Below are 25206 nucleotides of genomic sequence, written 5' to 3'. Positions count from 1 at the left end.
GAAGAAGTTTGGAACCACCAAGACTCTTCCTAGAGCTGGTCGCCCGACCAAACTAAGCAATAGGAGAAGGGTCTTGCTGCAGAGATGGTCTTGGGTCTTGGAGTTCCTCTGTGGAGATGGGAGAAACTTCCAGGACAACCATCTCTGCAGCACTCCACCAAATCAGGCCTTTATGGTTGAGTGGCAAGACGGAAGACACTCCTCAGTAAAAGGTACATGACAGGCCGCTTAGTTTGCCAAAAGGCACCTAAAGGACTCTCAGTTCATGAGAAACAAGATTCTCTGGTCTGATGAAACCAAAATTAAACTCATCTGGAGGAAACCAGGCACCGCTTATCACCTGGCCAATACCATCCCTACTGTGAAGCATGGTGGTGGCAGCATCCTGCTGTGGGGATGTTTTTCAGTGGCAGGGACTGGGAGACTAGTCCGTATCGAGGGAAAGATTGAACGGAGAAAAGTACAGAGAGATCTTTGATGAAAACCTGCTCCAGGGCGCTCAGGACCTCAGACTGGGACGATGGTTCACCTTCCAACAAGACAATGACCCTAAGCACACAGCCAAGACAACGCAGAAATGGCTTCGGGACAAGTCTCTAAATGTCCTTGAGTGGCCCCGCCAGAGCCGGACTTGAATCTCTGGAGAGACTTGAAAATAGCTGTGCAGTGATGCTCCCCATCCAACCTGACAGATCTTAAGAGGATCTGCAGAGAAGAATGGGAGAAACTCCAAAAATACAGGTGTGTCAAGCTTGTAGCGTTGTATCAAATCAAATGTTTTTGTCACATACACATGGTTAGCAGGTGTTAATGCAAGTGTAGCGAAATGCTTGTGCTTCTAGTTCCGACCATGCAGTAATATCTCACTGTTCAAATAAACCTACCATTAAAATTATAGACTGATAATTTCTTTGTCAGTGGGAAAACATACAAAATCAGCAGGGGATCAAATACTTTTTTCCCCCACTGTACATATGAGATGAGTAATGTAGGGTATGAAAACATATAAAGTGGCATTGTTTAAGGTGGCTAGTGATACATTACATCAGGATGGCAAGATACAGTAGATGGTATAGAGTACAGTATATACATATGAGATGAATAATGTAGGTTATGTAAACATATAATATAAATAATATAAAGTGGCTAGTGATACATTGATTACATCAATTTTCCCATTATTAAAGTGGCTTGAGTTGAGGAAGAAGAACTTCCCAAGAAGACTTGAGGCTGTAATCGCTGCCAAAGGAGCTTCAGCAAAGTACTTTATTTTGACACTTTAAACATTATAAGAAATCATAAAAAATATCTATATTCCTTACTTTATATTCCTTACTCATTATTCCTTCATCTAAGTGTGAGAGAGAATCTTTAAAATTGGGAGCCCATCTCTCATCTCACTCAGATCAATGAGCAATTTCTGATACTGTATGTATGAAAAATGGTGTGATTTATTATTTAAAAAAAATTAAGGAATAGGATGTCACATTTTCCTTTGAACATGATGGCTTTATTTTTGTCTGGAAATATTAGACGCTGGATTAACCAGTGTTTTACTCCCAGTGTTTACTCATCCCAACCAAAGAGAGCTCTGACAGGCTGTCTGGGAGCAGACCCATCAATCAAACTTCAGGTTATGTTCGACATCCACACAGAAAGCCTTTGAATCGTTCTATATTTTTTCATGTCATTAATTATGTGTGGGTGGATGTAACTGCATTGCTCATTGAGTAATTGTGGGACTGACAGCCGAGAGTGGAAAAAAATAAATACCAAAATAAAAAAACCTTTCTCAAACCGAGAAATTATCCAAACTCTACGGTACCCCAGGGAACTCATGCAGATCGCTTTGATGTCAGCTTTCTCGTCTGCGCCCCCAAAATGTCCCGTTTTCAATCCCCCCCACCCCAAAAAACAAGGCGTTGGATTCTTTTTTCCGCTTTTATTTTTATGTGATATTCTTTTAGAGTAGTGGTCTTTTAGTGTTGTGCTGTGATTCTCAGTTTTGATGTGAAATACTTGGCACACTAATACAGCTTGTGAGACATGCAGGCTGTCATAGCGTAGTTAATACGTTTGGATTGACAACATGTCACTACCTCCGTCTCTCAAGAATCTAGTATTTGAGACATATCTCCTTGTGTATAACGCATTGTAATTCTTATTGTTATGTGCAATTCCCTAATAATGTCTAGTTGTTACAGAAGTTTCTTATTGTCGTGAAATCTAAACTATGAATACTTTCCACATCTGTTATACACGATCATATGAACTGGTTGTTGTGAAAGAGCAAACCCTGGAGGTTGTGTCACTAGTATTATTGTGTAGAGGTCGACCGATTTAGGATTTTTCAACACCGATACCGATTAGTGGAGGGCCAAAAAAAGCCGATACAGATTAATCAGTCAATTTGATTTATTTTCATTTTTAATATATATATTTGTAATAATGACAATTACAACAATACTGAATGAACACTTTTACTTTAACTTAATATAATACATAAATACAATCAATTTAGTCTCAAATAAATAATGAAACCTGTTCAATTTGGTTTAAATAATGCAAAAACACAGTGTTGGAGAAGAAAGTAAAAGTGCAATATGTGCCATGTAAAAAAGCTAACGTTTAAGTTCCTTGCTCAGAACATGAGAACATATGAAAGCTGGTGGTTCCTTGTAACATGAGTCTTCAATATTCCCAGTTAAGAAGTTTTAGGTTGTAGCTTTTATAGGACTATTTCTCTCTGTACCATTTGTATTACATATACCTTTGACTATTGGATGTTCTTATAGGCACTATAGTATTGCCAGCCTAATGTGCTTCAAGTATTGCTAAGAGCTGCTGGCAAACGCAGGAAAGTGCTGTTTTAATGAATGCTTACGAGCCTGCTGCTGCCTACCCCTGCTTAGTCAGACTGCTCTATCAAATATCAAATCATAGACTTAATTATAATATAATAAACACAGAAATACGAGCCTTAGTTTCTGGATTTGACCATATTAATGACCTATCATTTCGAAAACAAAACGTTTATTCTTTCAGTGAAATACCGAACCGTTCCGTATTTTAGTCTAAATATTGCTGTTACATTGCACAACCTTCAATGTTATGTCATAATTATGTAAAATTCTGGCAAATTAATTATGGTCTTTGTTAGGAAGAAATGGTCTTCACACAGTTCACAACGAGCCAGGCGGCCCAAACTGCTGCATATACCCTGACTCTGCTTGCAATAAATGCAAGAGAAGTGACACAATTTCCCTAGTTAATATTGCCTGCTAATATTGCCTGATGAATTACATTTAACTAAATATGCAGGTTTAAAAAATATATACTTGCGTATTCATTTTATAGTTTATGTTTATGGTTAGGTACATTGGTGCAACGATTGTGCTTTTTTCGCGCTTTTGTTAAATCATCACCCGTTTGGCGAAATTGAAGTAGGCTGTGATTCGATGATAAATGAACAGGCACCACATTGATTATATGCAACGCAGGACAAGCTAGTTAAACTAGTAATATCATCAACCATGTGTAGTTAACTAGTGATTATGTTAAGATTGCTAGTTTTTTATAAAATAAGTTAAATGCTAGCTAGCAACTTACCTTGCCTCATTGCAGCCACAATGTCCTTTTCATGCTGCACTCGCGTAACAGGTGGTCAGCCTGCCACGCAGTCTCCTCGTGGATTGGAATGTAATCGGCCATAATCGGCGTCCAAAAATGCACATTACCGATTGTTATGAAGACTTGAAATCGGCAGGTAGCCTAGTGGTTAGAGCGTTGGGCCAGTAACCGAAAGGTTGCTAGATCGAATCCCCAAGCTGACAAGGTCAAAATCTGTCGTTCTGCCCCTGAACAAGGCAGTTAACCCACTGTTCCTAGGCCATCATTGTAAATAAGAATTTGTTCTTAACTGACTTGCCTAGTAAAATAATTAATTAATTAATTGGTCAACCTCTCTTATTGTGACGTTGTATCTCCACCCCAGTCATACAACCCTACTATCTGTGTTTAATGCTGCGTTCATAACCAAGTGAGAAGGTGGTATTTACCACATATGATGGAAAAATCCACTTGTACCCCCCCTACAACTTGCAATTACTAGTAGAAAACATGTCTATCATCCCTGAGCTCTGACTTGTCCAACAGTCTGACCTCTGACCTCAACTACAAAGGAAATGACCTTGATAACAGTATTTTCGGCAGTTAAATGTAACAACAAAACATTATTTATAAAAAGCAATCTATTAATATGGTTTTTGAACACTGTCATTTGTTTACATTCACGATAGCTGTACTTTTAGTTTTATGGTTGACACAGCTTGTTGGCCATTAACCAATCGGCATTTGTCAATGAGTTCAAAGCACATGAATGTATCCAACTGGTATTTACGACTTCACAACTGGTCATTTCCACCTTCCCACTTCGTTATGAATGCAGCATAAGGAACTGAGGTTTTCCCCTCTTAGTATCCTGCAATTCAGCAGTTTACCGTGGCCAAGGAAGTGCACTTTTGAGCTTGAGAAAACCGAAATCAAAGGGAATTATTAATAAAGCATCACAAGGTCTTTAAAGCGGCACCGCCTGCTTTGATGTCACGTCTCGCAATTGAAGAGGTTCCCGACAGCGGTCATCCCGTGACATTGGGCCCTGTGGAGCGGAGTAGTCATCTGCGTTACCATCAATTGTCAACCGCATTACTATTCTCCTATCTACTGTCATATCCAGGCATGACTTGAGGGAGAATGGATTTTTCTATAGAGCACTCGGATGTACTTTCATGAGATCGTTTTGTGGCACGGTTCTGACAGTTTTAGGAGGGAGTTCGTTGATAAAAGCTTTTGTCTACTCAGTGCCTCCGGTCTCTCTGAAGTCTTCTGTCAATACCAACTAGCCTCATACATCAGAGCATCCTCCTATACTCCACCTTTTGGCAACCACATTTTACACTAACTGCTAAGGTCTGAGGACTGTCAGTCAAACATGAACTCCTCTGTTTTCCTTTTTACTGTGACTAGAATGGCTGTATCATATTTTAGCATCATTAGTTTCACTGTATGGCAGCTGAAAATGGCAATATGAACACATGAACATGTTTGTCATCAAAACGCTTCTCTTTCTTGAGCTAGAAGCAGTTTTATGTTGAGAATAAAGTTATGAACATGACATTCTTAAGAAGCAGCCCTGAACGTGGTACAGTGTAGTCAATGGGGAACTGTCAAGGCCTTTTACGCCTCAGAGAAGGCCCAGGATTGATAAAATAATTGTTGAAAATATATTTTTCAATTTCATCTTTTCAATCATATTTTAATGATATTCTGATTTATATTCTTCTATTGAATGACATTCTTATTTAATATCTTCAGTTTGTGTTGGATAGGGTTAAAACTGAGGAGGAAAAATATCCAATCACGATTTTTCTTTGAACTGCAATTTTTAAAGGAACCGGTTGACTTTGTCTTTTAGTTAGATAGGTCTTTTTCATTTGTCTGGGTAGACCCTCAGAAGCGTGATAGAAGGCATCTGCCATTCTGTATTAGAGCGAATTTTGGAGAAACAGTGGAATCAACCAATCACATTTTGTCTTGTAATGGGTGGGACCATTTTTGCAAAAAATGTATGGAAACTTCTGCCTTCTCGAAGGCCGACAGGTCACTGTGCAATAGCGAGCGCTAGGTTTCCCACGGTCTAAGCTAGCTAGTTTTTGTTGTAGTCTAGTGTTGATGCTAATTTGTTGGCTTCACCCTTCTCAAGATGAACTTTCAACTAGAAGTTCAGTTTCAAGTTTCAGCACCCTGCTCCAGCTCTTGTGGTTCCGCACCCTGCTCCAGTGGTTGTGCACCCTGCCCCAGTTCCCGTGGTTCTGCATCCAGCTGCACCACATCCGGTTCCAGGATTGACCACCATGCCCGCTTCCAGTAGCACTCTACTTCCCTCCGGGTTACCCCATTCCAGGAGAACACTACTTCCCTCAGAGTTTAGGCGTGCCATATCCCAATCCAGCAGCACTTTACCCTGCTTCCGGACCAGATTTGCACCCTGTCCTGCACCTGCTCCACCACCTGACACGAAACAGCTGATTGCCTCATCATACAGCATCCCAAAGCCATCGTTGCTCCATTTCGAGAGCGGCAAAGAGAGTGACTTTTCCATCCTTAAAATGGCCCTGGACAACTTGATGAACAGTCACAGACACCTGAATGAGAGGTACAAGTATTATGTGCTTCCCGGACACCTGAAACTTCCAAGTGCATTCCAGCTCGCTAAGGCCTACATGCATGACCTCAGACTTTATACTGCTGCCTTAAAAGCCCTGCAGGATAAGTACGGTCAGCCGTACTCGTCCAGTGTGAGCTAGCCACCATTCTAAACTCCCCTGCATCTTGCCACAGCCTGTGCAACATCTCAACCTCACTACTGAGTCTGAGACGTTCACCCTCAATACTGTTTGTCAAAATGTTGTACAACTTCAAGGTGCCTCAGTTACCTCTTGATGTTCCACCTCTGTCCGAACCCTCCAAGAAGTACCGGATACATCAGACATTCACCGCCAACAACTTAGGCCTTTCCGAACACTCCTCTCCAATCACAGCTCTCCAAAGGCAACACGACCACCTCCGCAACATGCCTTCCCCAACTGTGGACCACCTCTGCTGCTGATCGGTTCGGACATGCCTCACCTACTGATACCCCTACAGCCAGTATGTACAGGCCCGTCAGGTGGATCCATCGCAGTCCTTACAAGACTTGGCTGTTCCCTTCAAGGCCCCACTACTGTCTTGCCTTCTCCCGAGCGCTTCAGAAATGTAGAATTCCTCCAACAATTGTTCCTCCAACAATCAGAAGATCTGTGGCCAACAATCCTGGCAACAGCGAACTGTAGAAAATAACTTTCTGTGGGACCTGTGTCCGTTCATTCCAGTCCTCAGCACCCAGACATCAGCAGGCTTGCCACATGGAAAGTCTTTGTGCAGGTCTCGACACGTGGTGGCTGATTATTGTCCAGTTCACCCAGCAAAGCGGTCCTCATTGTAGACAATGGTGGGAAGGTGATGCATACCTGCCCTGGAGCTGATTAATTAAAATGTAGTGTCATTTCTACTTTAAGTTATTTTCAGTTGGAGATTACATTAAGTACCGAACAGACAGTTTGATACCACATCTTTAGTTGAGATGCAAATGAACAATTGCCCACGCTACAGATGGCTATGGGTCTGCTAATACAGGACTAGTAAAGGCCCAGTGCACTACTTTGGTGAAAACAATTTCCTTTTCAATGTATTTTATTTGTATTCAGATTTTTCTTTAAATTATTCAGGTTTTTCAGGGGGTGCTGCAGCACCCTCAGCACCCCAGCTTCCGACGGCTATGCTTATGGGGTATGTATGGGTGTCTGAGCAGAATGCTATCTGATTCTACAGACAATCTGGAATTTTCATCATAGTAATATTTATCATAAAAACTACAAGAGAAGCAGTCTCGTCAACCCTCAACCAGGAAAGACCGGCATGCATGTTGTTGACGTTAGTTATGTTAAGGGCAAGGGTGCTGCTCTGTTTTGAGCCAGCTGCAGCTTTGTTACTGCACTTGACCATATTACTGGACAGTAATCGAGATGGGACAAGACCAGAGCATTAACAACTAGTACAGTTAATTGTTTGGGTCAAAAACACAGAGCATCTGTTTATAACAGACATACCCCTCCCAATCTTCACAACAACTTTGTCAATATGACTTGTCCGTGATCATTTACCATCTGTAATACCTAGGAGTTTAGCTTCCTCAACTTGCTAAATGGTCGTACCCTTTATGCACAACTCCAGTTGAGGGTTAGGTCTTAGAGAAGGTTTTGAAACACATACAATGCTTTTAGTTTTTTACGTTTTTAAGACCCGTTTATTATTAATCACCCATCCTGATACTGACACTATTACTTATTTTCTACATATGAGTCATTTAGCAGACACTCTTATCCAGAGCAACTTACAGTAGTGAGTGCATACGTTTTCGTACTGGTCCCCCGTAGGAATCGAATCCACAACCCTGGCGTTGCAAGCGCCATGCTTTACCAACTGAGCCACACGGCACCACTTATTTACAATTTCAGTGAGCTCACTGGCTTTGGGTGCTGACATGTAGAGTGTGAAATCATGTGCATACGTAGTCATTCTAGCTTTGTGTAAGACCAGTGGCAAATCATTTGTAAAAACAGAGAAGAGTTATAGACCAAAGGTACCGGCCCTGAGGGACACCGCATCTAATGTTAGAGACGCTTCGATTGAAGAACACTCTGGGTTCTGTTGGATACATACCTCTCCAACCATGTGAATGCAGGTGATGTAAAGCCATAGCAAGTGAGTTTCTTTAATAACAATGTATGATCAATAACATCAAAGGCTGCACTGAAATACAATAATACAGCTCCAACTATCATGTTATTGTCCATTTATTTGAACCAATAATCTGTCATCTGAGTCAGTGCAATACAAGTTGAGTGCACTTCTCCATATGCATAGCTGAAATCAGTACTTAACTTGCTCTCTGGAAAATAGCATTGTAGTTGGTCAAACACAATTCTCTCCATCAGTTTACTAAGACCATGCAGCAAACTGATTGTGTGGCTGTTAGGGCTAGCTTCCTTCCACGCCTGTGGAGGCACATACTCATTTAGGCTTTGGTAAAGATATACCAAATAGCGGTGGCAGTACAGTCTGCTACCATTCTCAATAGTTTCCCATTGAGGTTGTCTATACTTGGTGGCTCATCATTATTGCTGGATAACAATAGTTTTTCGATACCTACCACACTAAATTGACCAAATTCAAAACAGCAGTCCTTCTTTCATTATTAGGTTTTTTATACAAAAATGTTATGATTCACTGTTCAATTTCACTTCTGAGTTTTTCCACTTTTACTAGTGAAATAGTCATTGAAATGATTGGCAATATTAAAAGGTTTTGTTATAAATGACCCATCAACTTCAATGTACAATAGAGATGGATTGTGTTTTTTGCCCATGATATTAGTTAAGGTACTCCAAAGCCTTTTTCCATTGTGTTTTATGTAATTTATCTTGGTTTGGTAATACAATTTCTTCTTCTTTTTGTTAAGTTTAGTCACAACTTTTCTCAATTTACAGTGTGTCAACCAATCAGCTGAGGAGCCTGACTTGTTTTCTACCTCTTTTGCATAATTTCTTTGACCCATACAATTTTTAAATTCATCATCTATCCAGGGGACTCTTAACAGTTCTCACAGTTAATTTCTTAACCGCTGCATGCTTGTCAACAACTGCCGTGAATAATTATACAAATACTTCGAGTGCTGCACCTGGATTCACTTCCTCATACACATCAAGCCAACATACATGTTTTACATCTTCGACAAAAGCGTCCTGAGAGAACATTTTGTATGATCTCTTGTAAACTACTTTATGCCGACACTTTGGCTTTCCTTATTATTGTCACAATGTTATGGTCACTACACCCAATGGGAACTGATATTGCTTTGGAGCAAAGCTCTGCGGTATTAGTGAAGATATGATCAATACAAGTGGATGTCACAGGTCCAACACTTGGTAGACACTTTAGTTGGTTCAGTGATAACTTGGGTTATATTACAGGCATTAGTCACAGTTAGAAGTTTCCTCTTGAGAGGACAGCTAGTTGCTAACCAGTCAATGTTCAGGTCAGCAGGAAAATATTAACATCACACTCACTTTCAAGCATTGCACATACATTATCCAAATACTCTCTCTTAGCACTTGGTGGCCTATAGCAGCACCCCAAAAGGAGAGGCTGTAGATGAAGCAGGTGAACTTGCAACCACAACACTTCAACGTTTAACATGAGATCCTCTCTAAGCTTTACAGGAATATGGCTCTGAACATATAAAGCAACACCTCCCCCATAGGCATTCCTGTTTTTTCTATAGATGTTATATCTTTGTATTGCTACTGCTATATCATCTAAGTGAGTTTCAGCGATGGCCAGTATATGAATGTTATCCGATGTTAGCAAGTTATTGATTTCATTAACCTTATTTCTAAGGCTACATGTATTAATATGGGCTTTTCTTAGCACTTTCCTGGATAGCTTATCGGGAGATGGGTGTAATATAAAATAAAAATAGTAAAATAAAAGTATTGACTATTAGCTAAACAATCAGGCACTTGTTGGGGTATATGTGTGATGACCACTCTCAGACAGTCCTACTGTAGCAACATTTTAGCTTGAGAAATTTCTTTGCTAAGACGCTATTTTTGTTTCTTTTTTTACCATTTTAATTTAACACAATCACAGTAAGGTAATTAATTGTTAGAAATGATTTGGTATTGAGAACGGCTACATTGGACCTTTAACACCATGCTGTGTGACTGCCGTTTTTCTATCGGCCTGTGTTTTACAAAAATGACGCTCTCCTACATGGAGTGTGCAGGTATTACGGTCGCTGTCCTTTCAGCATCACAAGAGTGTAAAACTCACATCCTTTGTGGAACTGTTGTCACTTTTGGTGATAGTGGGATGGTGTTAGGCTACCATAGATTGTGTAAGCAGTGTGGCTGTTGTTGCTGGTAACGTTAGTGCGGTCACCCACTGAAGTCCCCCACTGCAGGCCTAGTAGTAGTGACGGTTCGCCACCGAGGGTAGTCAGAGAGAGAGGTCTTAATGCTCGATGAGACACGGTGGCACAAGTGTATTGGCACAAGTATACTGAACAAAAATATAAACGCAACCATGCAACAATTTCATTGATTTTACTGAGTTACAGTTCATATGAAGAAATCAGTAAATTATAATAGATTCATTAGGCCGTAATCTATGGATTTCACATGACTGGAAATACAGATATATATATCTGTTGGTCACAGATACCTTTAAAAAATGGGCCTTACAATGGACCTCAGGATCTGGTCACGATATTTTTGTGTATTCAAATTGCCATCGATAAAATGCTGTTGTGTTTGTTGTCCGTAGCTTTATGCCTGCCCATATTTCTAAAACTATAAAAGCATTGTATTTAGGACAAATCATTCACTAAACCCTAAACCTCAACTAAATCTTGCAATAAATAATGTGGAAATTGAGCAAGTTGGGGTGACCTAACTGCTTGACAGCACTGTCAACAAGGCAGGTCCTACAGGCCCTAGTTTTTTCGCACCTGGACTACTGTTCAGTCGTGTGGTCAGGTGCCACAAAAAAGGGCAGCACGACTGGCCTTTGGATGTACACAGAGAGCTAATATTAATAATATGCATGTCTATCTCTCCTGGCTCAAAGTGGAGGAGAGATTGACTTCATCACTGCTTGTATTTATGAGAGGTATTGACATGTTGAATGCACCGAGCTGTCTGTTTTGAACTACTGGCGCACAGCTCAGACACCCATGCATACCCCACAAGACATGCCACAAGAGGTCTCTTCACAGTCCCCAAGTCCAGAACAGACTATGGAAGGCGCACAGTACTACATAGAGCCATGACTACATGGAACTCTATTCCACATCAAGTAACTGATGCAAGCAATACAATTTTATTTAAAAAACAGATAAAAAAAAACACCTTATGGAACAGCGGGGACTGTGCAGCAACACAAACATTGGCACAGACACACACACACGTACACATGGATTTTGTACTGTATATATGTGGTAGTGGTTGAGTAGGGGCCTGAGCGCACACAGTCTGTGAATGTATTGTAATGTTTTTTTAAATTGTATAAACTGCAGCAGCTAATGGGGATCCATAAAAAATACAAATACCATTAACCCCATCGCCACTATGGGGCTCTCTGTTCACAACGTTGACATCAGCAAACCGCTCTCCCACATGATGCCATACACATGGTCTGCAGTTGTGAGGCCGGTTGGACATACTGCCAAATTCTCTAAAATGACGTTGGAGGCGGCTTATGGTAGAGAAATTAACATTCAATTCTCTGGCAACAGCTCTGGTGGACATTCCTTCAGTCAGCATGCCAATTGCACTCTACCTCAACGTTTGTGTCACACAACTGCACTGGCCTTTTATTGTCCCCAGCACAAGGTGCACCTGTGTAATGATCATGTTTGATCAGCTTGTTGATATGCTCACTAACAGGGATGTAAACAAATTTGCGGGCAAAAGTTGAGAGAAATATACTTTTTGTGCATATAGAACATTTCTGGTATCTTTTATTTCAGCTCATGAAACATGAGACCAACACTTTACATGTTATGTTTGTTTTTGTTCAGTATATAACAATTCCTCACTTGTGCTTTCTGAAGACTAAACACAAAACACAGCTTGTCAGGTAGACTGTACGAATGTGATATGCTGACTTATTACTTTTCTGCAGATGATGCCCATAGGTGTTGCACAATGGATACTGAATAAACACTAAAGCTCTTACTGTAACACAACATCCTCTTTTACAGTGTGTTATTTTTTCAGAGTGAAAGATGGAAGACGCAAGATGAATTTAAATAACCGTGAACTGAAAAGAGCTTTCATACATTCAGTCAACAGTATATACGGCCTTGGCAGTGTGATAGCTGGCTGTATGACCCTACCAAAACTTACTAAGGAGCTGAGAAAGTTTGTAGAAAATGCCTTAGCAACAGCTTACTATATTTAATTGCTCATTCTATGATTATCTGATCTGTAGACATAGCTGGGAGGCATTGTAAATAATCATGGATAATAATCATGACTATTAATAATGTAAAATCTTTGCATTTAGCATCATCATGATGATGTGGCCGGTGACTAGGTTTGGGCGGTATACCTTATATTCCGTATACCGGGGTATTTGGAAATAGCCATGGGATGGTTTTTCAATCCCACCGATACCCTTAACTATTTATTTGACGTTTTTCAATACATTTTAATATTTGTAGCTAGTTAAGTAAATACCTGCAGTCAACTTGTGCAATACGTTATGAGATCAAGGAGATCACATTCTTCATTTCAACTGTCACATTATTTTACATAATGAAGCTTACCATAGTTCCCCAGAACAGTTGAGCCAGTCACGTGTTTGTTTGTAAATAGCACAACCGGAGAAAGCTGGAGCAGGTGAGTCCAGCTATGTATTGACAGGGGTCACTTTTTATATTGAAAGTCAAGTGTTTTTTTGCTTCAATAGATTGATCAGGGAAGTACAAGTATACTGCTCAAAAAAATAAAGGGAACACTTAAACAACACATCCTAGATCTGAATGAAAGAAATAATCTTATTAAATATTTTTTTCTTTACATAGTTGAATGTGCTGACAACAAAATCACACAAAAATAATCAATGGAAATCGAATTTATCAACCCATGGAGGTCTGGATTTGGAGTCACACTCAAAATTAAAGTGGAAAACCACACTACAGGCAGATCCAACTTTGATGTAATGTCCTTAAAACAAGTCAAAATGAGGCTCAGTAGTGTGTGTGGACTCCATGTGCCTGTATGACCTCCCTACAACGCCTGGGCATGCTCCTGATGAGGTGGCGGATGGTCTCCTGAGGGATCTCCTCCCAGACCTGGACTAAAGCATCCGCCAACTCCTGGACAGTCTGTGGTGCAACGTGGTGTTGGTGGATGGAGCGAGACATGATGTCCCAGATGTGCTCAATTGGATTCAGGTCTGGGGAACGGGCGGGCCAGTCCATAGCATCAATGCCTTCCTCTTGCAGGAACTGCTGACACACTCCAGCCACATGAGGTCTAGCATTGTCTTGCGTTAGGAGGAAGCCAGGGCCAACCGCACCAGCATATGGTCTCACAAGGGGTCTGAGGATCTCATCTCGGTACCTAATGGCAGTCAGGCTACCTCTGGCGAGCACATAGAGGGCTGTGCGGCCCCCCAAAGAAATGCCACCCCACACCATGACTGACCCACCGCCAAACCGGTCATGCTGGAGGATGTTGCAGGCAGCAGAACGTTCTCCACGGCGTCTCCAGACTCTGTCACGTCTGTCACATGTGCTCAGTGTGAACCTGCTTTCATCTGTGAAGAGCACAGGGCGCCAGTGGCGAATTTGCCAATCTTGGTGTTCTCTGGAAAATGCCAAACGTCCTGCACGGTGTTGGGCTGTAAGCACAACCCCCACCTGTGGACGTTGGGCCCTCATACCACCCTCATGGAGTCTGTTTCTGACCGTTTGAGCAGACACATGCACATTTGTGGCCTGCTGGAGGTCATTTTGCAGGGCTCTGGCAGTGCTCCGCCTGCTCCTCCTTGCACAAAAGCGGAGGTAGCGGCCTCCTCCACGTCTCCTGATGTACTGGCCTGAAATACCCAAATCAATTAATTTAAAGGGAGGAGGTGTAAGTGTCGTCAACATAGATTAATATTAAAAGTTCACAGACAGACCAATATTATTGACATAAATAGTAAAGAGAACAGGTCCCATTATCGACCACTGCGGTACACTTTTTGTAATGTCCAGGAAACTAGATTTAACACCATCAGAGAACACATTCAGTCCTGTCTGACAGAAAATGTTCAAACCACTTGCAAGAAGCCTGATCCAGGCCTATTTCAGTCAAAAACAAAATCCTTGTCAATTTACACACAATACTCCATAATGCCAAAGCGAAAACAGGTTTTTAGAAATTGTTGCAAATGTATTAAGCATTCAGAGCCTTTGCTATGAGACTCGAAATTGAGCTCAGGTGCATCCTGTTTCCATTGATCATCCTTGATGTTTCTGTAACTTAATTGGAGTCCACCTATGGTAAATTGATTTGACATGATTTGGAAGGGCACACACCTATCTATAAAAGAAGGACAACCATCTCTGCAGCACTCTACCAATCAGGCCTTTACGGTAGAGTGGCCAGACGGATCCCACTCCTCAGTAAAATGCTCACGACTGCCCGCTTGGAGTTTGCCAAAAGGCACCCAAAGGACTCTCTGACCATGAGAAACAAGATTCTCTGGTCTGATGAAACCAAAATGTAACTCTTTGGCCTGAATGCCATGTGTCACGGGACAAGTCTCTAAATGTCCTTAAGTGGCCTAGCCAGAGCCCGGACTTGAACACGATCTACCATCTCTGGAGAGACCTGAAAATAGCTGTGTGGCTATGAGCTTGAGAGGATCTGCAGAGAAGAATGGGAGAAACTCCCCAAATACAGGTGTGCCAAGCTTGTAGCGTCATACCCAAGAAGACTCAAGGCTGTAAGCACTGCCAAAGGTGCTTCAACAAAGTGCTGAGTAAAGGGTCTGAATACAATTTCAGTTTATTTTTATCTATTTTTTGCTTTGTTGTTATGGGGTATTGTATGTAGATTGATGTGGGGAAAAAAACATATATTTTAGAATATGGCTGTAACCTAAAAAAATGTGGAAATAACAGAATAATTCTCCTTAATCTAGAATTTGTCAAATATCTGAGTGAATGCCAATCAGATGTAGAATCACTCCGTCTGACCTTAGCCCAAGGAACATTTATTCCCTGTAGTTTCTCAGACAATTCATGTGTAAACCAAAGATTACATCAGTCTTTTACCCTTAGCTTTTTGTACACTTGTATCAACAGGGGACTAATTCATGTGTAACATTGAGGGTTCACTTTGAATGTTACTCACTGTGGCCGTCTAGCATTTTCCGATAAAGTATGCCTTCTCTATGGAGAATATTGACAGTTTATTTGTAGTCATTTATGCTCAACTTTGAGGGTTCACTTTGAATGTCGTCCACTGCAATTGTCTAGTATCAGATAAAGTTTTTATTTCCAATGGAAAATATTTTTTTGAACATGTAAGTTTGACTGCTGTTCAGCGTGGTGGTCTGGGAGTTCAGAGGCATGACAAACTCAGACGAGGTGCGCCGTCTCGGGCACATTGTCTCCTCTCTCAACCCAGCCACTTTCATCCACCACCACTCTCCGTTTGTGCTCATGAGTACAATGTCACACTTTGATGTGTCTTCACACCATATGGGGAAGTCAAAATTCTGTACAACTTCCAGTGTGTGTTTACTGTGAACCACTGAGGCAGTACAGTTTTTGATCATAATGTAGGCCTACCAGCGTGGCCTACCATCAAAATAATGGAGAAAATGCATCCTATAACATTTTAACATGGAAATAACTGTTCTATCATTCAGCCTACAGTAGCAGCCAATGTGTGGTGTTCAGTGTAGGCCGACATTCCCTGAGACTTTTGAAAACAACATGCAGGGCTTGACATTAACTTGTTTATCCACTTGTCCTTCAGACAAGGTGACTGAAAATGTGTTGTTTGGTACATGAAAACCACTTCACAAAATAAAATGCATAATTATTCCCATACCATTTATTACAAAGAATCAGACAAATGATGCTACCCTCTGTCTATTGGCAACTCTCAAACATTAGTGTTAACTCAACTTTCTAGAATTTCCCCTATTAAGTTCAGTCTTGTGCTTCTCTCCATGGGCAAGATATTTCTTCTCTGCTAGCAGTCATGACTCATGACACAGGTTTTAATCGTAAAAGTAATCGCCACAGGTTTTACCAAGATTTTTCGTTGCCGTGTGTGCCACTGAACCAGCTAGACCGGACAGTAGACGCCCGCAATGATTTGCTATGCTGTCATTGGTTAGAATTCACAATAGCTTAACTTATTCCCTTCTGGTACTTAGCGTGAACCATATTCACGTTAGCCTATTAAATGCTAGCTTGGATCCACAGGAGCCATCAAGCTCTAATTTGATGGCCACGGGGAGAGGGGCTTAGTTAATTTTCTACTGACTAGAAGACCCTTTAAACACCTCCCTCTTTAAACTCTCTGCTGTGTCATTTCTAAGACAAAAGGTCCTCACCCTTGGCGTGCTGTTTATGTATTTGTTCAACCATAGTTAATGTAGGTATCTTGACTATGGCAGTTTAGTGCAATGGCATACTGGTGAAAGGATTAGGAATGAAACGCGTTACAAATGGAATTGTGTGGGTTTTAGTCCTGTCATCTCCGTGTGTGGTAGTGGGATTCTTGTTGCTCCACGGAATCTGAATGCAATTGAATGGAAAATTCCAATCGAGTTGACACCACGTAAGTGCATTTGAGATGTGTGCAAAAGTCATTTTATGTTCACTTCAGTGCATTTCCACAGTCCCAGTTCAAATATATTGTGTTCACTTGCTCTGTGTAACTGCAGGCTGTGGTTTAGTCAGTACACACATTCACAGCAGCAGTCCCCAGACAGCCAGTGCATACATCAGAAAATGACAGTACTACTTTATTGTAAATGCTCCCCTCTACTGGTATATTAATACTATTACATTTTCCCCCAAGTGCAGACTGCAGAGCTACTATCGATGTGCATTATTGGGAAATCTCTTATTCCATTCACTTTTGATGCATTTTCAACACGTGTCGTACACAATAGAGGCCTGCTTTTTAAAGGTGCAGTGTTTCATCTGTGTATAATGATGGACACATTACTTGTATGATTTACTGACTTAAATCTTTATTGGGAATAGAGCTACTTTGTCCAATATATGATATCTATGAATTCAACAGCCTGTAGTTAAACATATTGAGATCCATTACAATTGATGGAAGAAAAACAATCAGGAAAAACATTTACGCAAACGCTTATGACATTTTTCACGTTCATTGGCGGGTACAGTAAATACTGAGCTGGCACGGATCAAAGTGCCTAATCCACTCCCCTGGGCAATCAATGAAAGTATTGTTGATGTTTTTCCCCACTGCAGGGACTGCTGCAATACAGTACAACCTCCGGGGGAGCGTACTGTAGCTTGTGTAATTGTTTTCCTGAGAAAAGCTTTGTCTACGATTGTAATGATCAAGCAATAGACATTTTTCCTCTTCTAGGGCTCAAAACGGTGACCAAAACGGTCTCACAGTACAACAACAAAATCTTAGTTGCTATGGTGCCAGTGAATTTTTTATTTTTTTTATATTTTTTTACCTGGTCACGTGTTTTTTTTTAATTTTTTTATCAAGATTTATTCAAACAGCAATGGGTATGCAACAATGGATAGGCAGAGCAGGTATTCAAAAGTTTGGTCCGAAGTCTTGGTTGAATCTTTGCGATACGCAATTCAGTCATCATGAGCTGTTTGAACGATTGTTTCTAAAGGCTTTCTCCAAAAACCTTTGCAATTAAATGTTGACTCCAAAGTAGGCCTACCTGGTAGAATGATATCATGATGATTTGTATTGCGGGGCATTTGTTTAGCAAACTCTGCCATCACATGTAGCCTATATTGTACAGTACAAAAACACCACTACTAGGAAAACTCCGAAACTGGGATAAATAAAACCTGGAAAACTGAATTTACCAAAAGATAAAACTGATTTCATAGGACCCTACAACTGTAGTGACTGTTCAAAATCGCAAAAAAACAACACCCTTTTTGAGATTGTGCAAAGGTTATATTTTTATTCCCTCCAAACAATCAATGTAAATTTAAAATGAAATGATTTGTGTATGGAGGGTAACTCAATAAAAAGTAGGGCTGGAAATGTCCAGGTACCTCATGATACTATCACAATACTTCAGTGCCGATACGATATGTATTGTGATTCTTAAGATTCTATATGTATTGCGATTTGATACTGTGATTTTATTGCAATTCGATGTTCCAAACATATTGCGCACCATGTCTGCTGCAGAGGAACAAGAGAGCCATGAGAAAACGAGTTTTGAACAGTCGTGGGGGGAAAAAAGTGCTGAAAACAAATTCTCTCTCTTTGAAAAGATGGAGAACAAGCTATAAGGCAAAACTACTGGAGTTTTGATGCAGGTACAGCAAACAAGTGCAAAAATAGTATTGTGATACTGTCAACTATACGATATGATACATTGTCAGAAATAATATCTCGACATGTAACTGTCAATGTTTTCCCCCATCACTATTATAAAGATAACATTTAAATGATGTGTGCATCATCCGCTTTCTCTGGCCAGTTTTCTTTTTATTTGGGCTAGTAGCTTTCAGTGTGCCACTGGCAAATTTACCTGGATGTCAAGGGCATGCTAATTTAAAAGATTGCTATTCATTATTAGCCTGGTTCTGTATGGAATGCAGATACATTATAGGACACAGGTCAGGTCATTGTCACCGCGCAGGTGCGAAGAGTTGGTGCGACCAAGTCATGTTGCTGGTGCAATCAACTCATGAAGTCGGTCGCACCAGTGGGAAAAAGTTAGTCTAGAGCCTTGTCTTTTGAGGCACAATTATTCTGTGATTTACATATGGCCTTTGAGAGTGTGAATTGCGTGCTCTTTGAATTGTTTCATTATTAACTGTGTGACTCAGTGCTTTTTGTCTTGAGGGACTCAATCTGGGTCAGCCAAGAAAGTGAAGTCATGCTTTGAGAGTGGATAAATGGACACTCAGACAGGGTGGTGTGTGTGCGAGCATGCATGTGAGTGCGCACGTCATCTCTTTTATTTGTTATTTAATTGACAATGACAAATAATGCACATCCATTTAAGTGGCAAGGATACCGCCGCTATGTAGCTAATTAAAACAAAGGTCATCCATTGTCCCGGGACAGGCTAGTGAGACAGTCAGCACTGTCTAATGAATATCAATATATGACCTGATTTTTTAATTTATTTTTTAACATCCATTTAACTTTTTAAACATGTTTTCTTCAGGTTTTATGTCATGCTGTTTAACAACGATTCTGTGTCACTGTGTAAACATTTTATTTATTTGTCCTAATGATCTTTTTCTTATTATTTTATTTTTAGAAAGAGCTGAGTCTTCCAAGAAGAGGAAGTTTGTGAGTAAATCTGTTTCTTATACTAAACATCCACAACCACATGTGTAAACAATTGGCATTTTGTGCCTCCACAAAGGAGTTGTGTACTTTCAACAATGGCTGACGGATCAAGGAGTGCATGTCGCCATCTTTTGAGTCCATAGTTCCATTTTTCGTTCTCGTGCTCCTATTTGCTGATACTCTCAAGAATTTAAAAGATATCAGCCAAGAAGCTGTAAATTCATATGAAAATAGTCCCAATTAGAAGCAAACCATTTTGTTTTGAATTTAAATAGCTGCCTAAGATAACTTCATCGGGCACTTGAGAAAAAAATAGCATTTTAAGGGTCAATGTTTGTAACCTAACAAACCAGTGCAAAATTGGTATTGGTACTAGTGTCTGTAATATCTATATTGCCCCTAGTGAATTGATACTAATAAAATAAGACACATGCTTATCACTGACTGCCAGGCAACTTAATTGTTGAAGAAATCATCTGAGGAAACGTAAAGAAAATCATGTACAGAATGTGAAGAAAAGACTGACGTTATCGCCACTATAGGTTAGTCGATACTATAGGATTTATAGACACTATAGGTTTATAGATACTATACTATAGGGTTATGATCACTATAGGTTTATAGATACCATACTATAGGATTTATAGACACTATAGGTTTATAGATACTAAAGGGTTATGATCACTAGGGTTTATAGATACCATACTATAGGATTTATAGACACTATAGGTTTATAGATACTAAAGGGTTATGATCACTAGGGTTTACAGATACCATACTATAGGATTTATAGACACTATAGGTTTATAGATACTAAAGGGTTATGATCACTAGGGTTTATAGATACCATACTATAGGATTTATAGACACTATAGGTTTATATATACTATACTATAGGGTTATGATCACTATAGGTTTATAGATACCATACTATAGGATTTATAGACACTATAGGTTTATAGATACTAAAGGGTAATGATCACTAGGGTTTATAGATACCATACTATAGGATTTATAGACACTATAGGTTTATAGATACTAAAGGGTTATGATCACTAGGGTTTATGGTGTCTGTTGTGGGAATGCATGTGTCTTGGATGGCACATGTTTAATGAATTACTGAAAAGACTGTGACCTTATACTTGAGTGGCAGGTTGCCAGCCTTAAACACTGCTGTTTACCACCTGGTATATGGAGCAGGATGAACCTGCCCCTTAGAGGCTGACCTTCAGATCAGTTTTGTGTTTCCTCCCTCAAATGTTAAGGTAAGGAGTTACGCAGTATAAGCTCATCCTAGATCTGTGCCTGAGGGCAACTTGTACCTGGAAACTGGCCCTGAAAGGGATCCAGATTGGATTAAGTCAGTTGCCACGTCTGTCTGCAGGCTAGGGCAAAGTAACAGCAGGAAAACTAGGATTATAGGTGAATGGTGTCAACTGTATTTGCACCAACAGTACCTTTTAAGGCACCCCCCCGCACCTCTCTGATTCAGAGTTGTTGGGTTAAATGCGGAAGACACATTTCAGTTGAAGGCATTCAGTTGTACAACTGACTAGGTATCCCCCTTTCCCTGTTTATGAATGCAGGAAAATCCTCAATATAAAGTGTGATTTGAAAACACAAAAGGAATCACCCAGCTATTTGTTTCATGTGAGAATGTTATGGTCCTCTTCAGCTTTGGACATCAATCTCCTGTGTATTTCATGCCTATTCTGATTGGTCTGTGTGGCATGCTTTATTATGGGGGAAGGATTTGACTCTGACACCATGCTGCTCGACCTGCCAGTGCAGCAGAAGGGAGCCACAAAGAGATCACCCACTAATACAGCATTTCCCAAACTAGGGGTCGTGACCCCCATATGGGGTCGCCTGATTTGAAAATGGGGTTGCGAGAGAAACTATGAAGAAAAAAAAATACAAATAAAAATTGTGCTTGATTCATAGAACCGGGTTACGTCAGTAACCTTCAGTAGCCACTAGATGAGGTTGTAAAAAAAAACAGAGCAGTGTGTTTTCTTCCTACAAATGTGGCTCTATCTTTTTGAACGGTTTAAGTTACAAAATATTATGACCCCATCACTCAAAGTTAAGGCTCTCAGGAACACGTATTTGTCTTCTGTTTCCCTCTACAATGCCCAAAAGTCTCATTAGAACTGAGTAGACAAGACCAGGCACTGAATCAGACAGGGGGGAGAAGAACATCATCAAAAGTAAACATTGGCCGTTGATTACATCACTTTTTTTATGGGGGGGTTGCACATTTAAAAAGATATCTGCAGAAAACGGGTTTGCCAAAAAAGTTTAGGAACCCCTAAACTAATAGATGGGTGCATGTCTGGGGACCACCTTCGAAAGCGAACGTGGTGTCTTTGGAGTTTCCCACTAGATGCACAGCCACAAAAAAAAGTGCTTTTATTTGTCATCTTTTAAGGTTAGGGTTAGGCATAAGGTTAGCAGTGTGGTTAGGGTTAGGCTCAAATTTCTGATTTTTAAGAAGAGAAATTGTAGAAAAAGTTGAGGTTTATGACAAATATGTCATAAACCCTCTGGCATCAATGGTGATGGCATCGTGACATCATTGGGGTCACATATTGCCCTCTTTTTCCTGAATGTTGTTTTGAAGAATATGTCAGTGTTGACCTATTTATGGAATAGATGACATTTGTTGGGTAATAAAATGTAGGTAATGAACAAGATGGCCTTGTTGACATTCCCAAACAAAGCTAGGATTAAATCTACAGCTTTTACAATGAAAAGTGAATAAGGGCAGCTCAAGACTCAATTTGTTGTGTGTACACTCAAAATAGATCAGAGGTTTGATTTCCAGTCATCTACGTTTAGTGTTTATTGTCTTCTATTTATAGGGCGACCTTAATGACTTGCAGGCTTGTGCGTGGTACAATTAAATAACTAGAAATAGATCACACGTAAGTGTTTGAAACTGAGACACTCGGCACATCTCAATGATCCTAATGCATATGCTGTGCAATTGGAGCGCTAGCCAAGCTCACAGCGCTTACTTGCTGTGGTGGTTTAGATTTATAGGGTTGAATCCTAACAGGGACATTAATGTATCACCTTTTATTTGTGATGTGCTTGGATTTCCAGTTGAGGTTAAGCCCACAGAGTAGTGAGCTGTATAATTTTATGGCCATTGGCCCTGGTTTGCTTCTGGGTCTAGAGTTTCGGAAAACACTTCAACAGTGTCATTTGACAACTAGCTACTTCACAATCGCATGGGTGCTTGGGTCAACTAAAGCCCCCTCTAGCCTCCTCTCCCATTCTTTGTGTTCATAGGCAGCCATTTCCTGTGTTTGTTCTGTACCGCAAATACAGGCCAGCTGCACCTATTTGTAGAAGGTACAATGGAGAGAAAGTAGGGTACAGCAACACAGAAAATCTGAGTGGGGAGATCATTTTCACTGTACTCTTTCTGAGTTGGTTACACATGAGAGATTGTAATTGAAATAATGCCTTATTGATGCATATCTCCAGCCTTGTCAAATAATATTTCAATAAGTCTCGTTGGGCAGCGTGTTGGTGATTTATGACATGTCCAATATGACAAACCCACCATATGTATGATTAATGTCTGTCTCCAGTCGTCGGTTGGTATAGAGAATGCCAAGAGTGTGCAAACTGTCATCAAGGCAAAGGGTGGCTACTTTGAAGAATCTCAAATATAAAATACATTTTGATTTGTTTAACACTTTTTTTGGTTACTACATGATTCCATACGTGTTATTTCATAGTTTTGATGTCTTCACTATTATTATACAATGTAGAAAATAGTAGAAATAAAGAAAAACGCTTGAATGAGTAGGTGTCAACTTTTTACTGGTACTGTACATACAAAGTATGTGGACACCCCTTCAAATTACTGGAGTCGTTGCTGATAGGTATATAAAATCGAGCACACAGCCATGCAATCTCCATAGACAAACATTGTCAGTAAAATGGCCTTAAAATGGAAACGTCTAAGAGCAATAATGGCTCAGCCAGGAAGTGGTAGACCACACAAGCTCACAGAAGTGGACCGCCAAGTGCTGAAGCATGTAAAAGTCGTCTGTCCTCGGTTGCAACACTCACTACTGAGTTCCAATCTGCCTCTGGAAGCAACGCCAGCACAAGAACTGTTCGTCGGGAGTTTCGTGAAATGGGTTTCCATGGTCGAGCAGCCGCACGCTCACCATGCTAAGCATCGGCTGAAGTGATGAAAAGCTTGCCGCGATTGGACTCTGGAGCATTGGAAACGCGTTCTCTGATGAATCACGCTTCACCATCTGGCAGTCCGACTAACGAATCTGGGTTTGGCGGATGCAAGGAGAACGCTACTTGCCCGAATGCGTAGTGCCAACTATAACATTTGGCAGAGGAGGAATAAAGGTCTGGGGCTGTTTTTCATGGTTCGGGCCCCTTAGTTCCAGTGAAGGGAAAACTTAACTCTACAGCATACATTGACATTCTAGACGATTCTGTGCTTCCAACTTTGTGGCAACAGTTTGGGGAAGGCTCTTTCCTGTTTCAGCATGACAATGCCCTGAGCACAAAGCGAGGTCCATACAGAAATGGTTGTTGAGATTGGTGGGGAAGAACTTGACAGGCCTGCACAGAGCCCTGACCTCAACACCCGCTAACACCCCCACTAATGCTCTTGTGGATGAATGGAAGCAAGTCCCCGCAGCAATGTTCCAACGTCTAGGGGAAAGCCTTCCCAGAAGAGTGGAGGCTGTTATAGCAGAAAAGGGAAGACCAACTCCATATTAATGTCCATGATTTTGGAATGAGATGTTCGACTTACAGGTGGCCACTTACTTTTGGTCGTATAGTGTATGAGGCCTGCATTGCCCGTGTTCTGCAGAAGTAGAGGTACATAACTGGTTCCTCTTGTCACACCCCAGTTAAACTAGTGCCTGTCCGCCTGCCTGTGCTACTGGTTGAGCTGAAGCTGATGCAATGCTCTCTGCCATCTGCAGTAGTGCTTAGTTCCTAGAACCTGGCTCCTGGTAATAAACCATTGATAGGTTTGTTGAAGTGCGGCATTAGTGCATTTTCTGTCTGGTGCGCTGTGCACTCTGTGATAGGCTGTTTGGAAGTAGTCCTGGAAACCGTTGACTGTACTGTTGGCCGGTGCTTTCTCTCCGTCTTTCTCATCATTCTATAAAAACATGCTTCCAGAGAAAAGTTTGAGACTACAGACATCTTGACGGCACAGCTTGTAACCAATATTCACAATATGAAGTGTGTTTTGATGCGACTGATATTCTCTCCCTGGGTGTTTTCTGAATGATCCTCCAGTATATCATCATGACAGACTATCAATAATGTAGTTATTGATTCAGTATATGTTACATAACAGTACATCATGATTATTTCACAATACATATTGTACAACAGTAAGTAGCGTGTGATACACGTCAGGGTGTGTGTTATCGGTGAATAAGCACTTGCCCCAGGGGTGTACTAAAGCACTGCAGTGGTG

The 25206-nt window shown here is 40.7% G+C and overlaps 1 protein-coding gene across 4 annotated transcripts in view; it reads left to right on the top strand.

Moving 5' to 3' along the window:
- Positions 1 to 25206, top strand: part of LOC115203965 (microtubule-associated serine/threonine-protein kinase 1) — a 181889-nt gene that overhangs the window by 84857 nt on the left and 71826 nt on the right. For 3 of the 4 annotated variants that reach the window (XM_029769092.1, XM_029769091.1, XM_029769097.1), the window contains one exon: positions 19693 to 19724. The exons of the other annotated variant lie outside the window; for it this stretch is intronic. In XM_029769092.1, the coding sequence (XP_029624952.1) occupies positions 19693 to 19724 (32 nt within the window). The remainder of the gene's footprint in view (positions 1 to 19692; positions 19725 to 25206) is intronic. 4 annotated transcript variants of the gene reach the window in all.

The sequence above is a fragment of the Salmo trutta genome, chromosome 12, assembly GCF_901001165.1.
Source record: "Salmo trutta chromosome 12, fSalTru1.1, whole genome shotgun sequence".
Classification (NCBI taxonomy): Eukaryota; Metazoa; Chordata; class Actinopteri; order Salmoniformes; family Salmonidae; genus Salmo; species Salmo trutta.
This window is presented reverse-complemented; position numbering and strand designations above follow the sequence as displayed.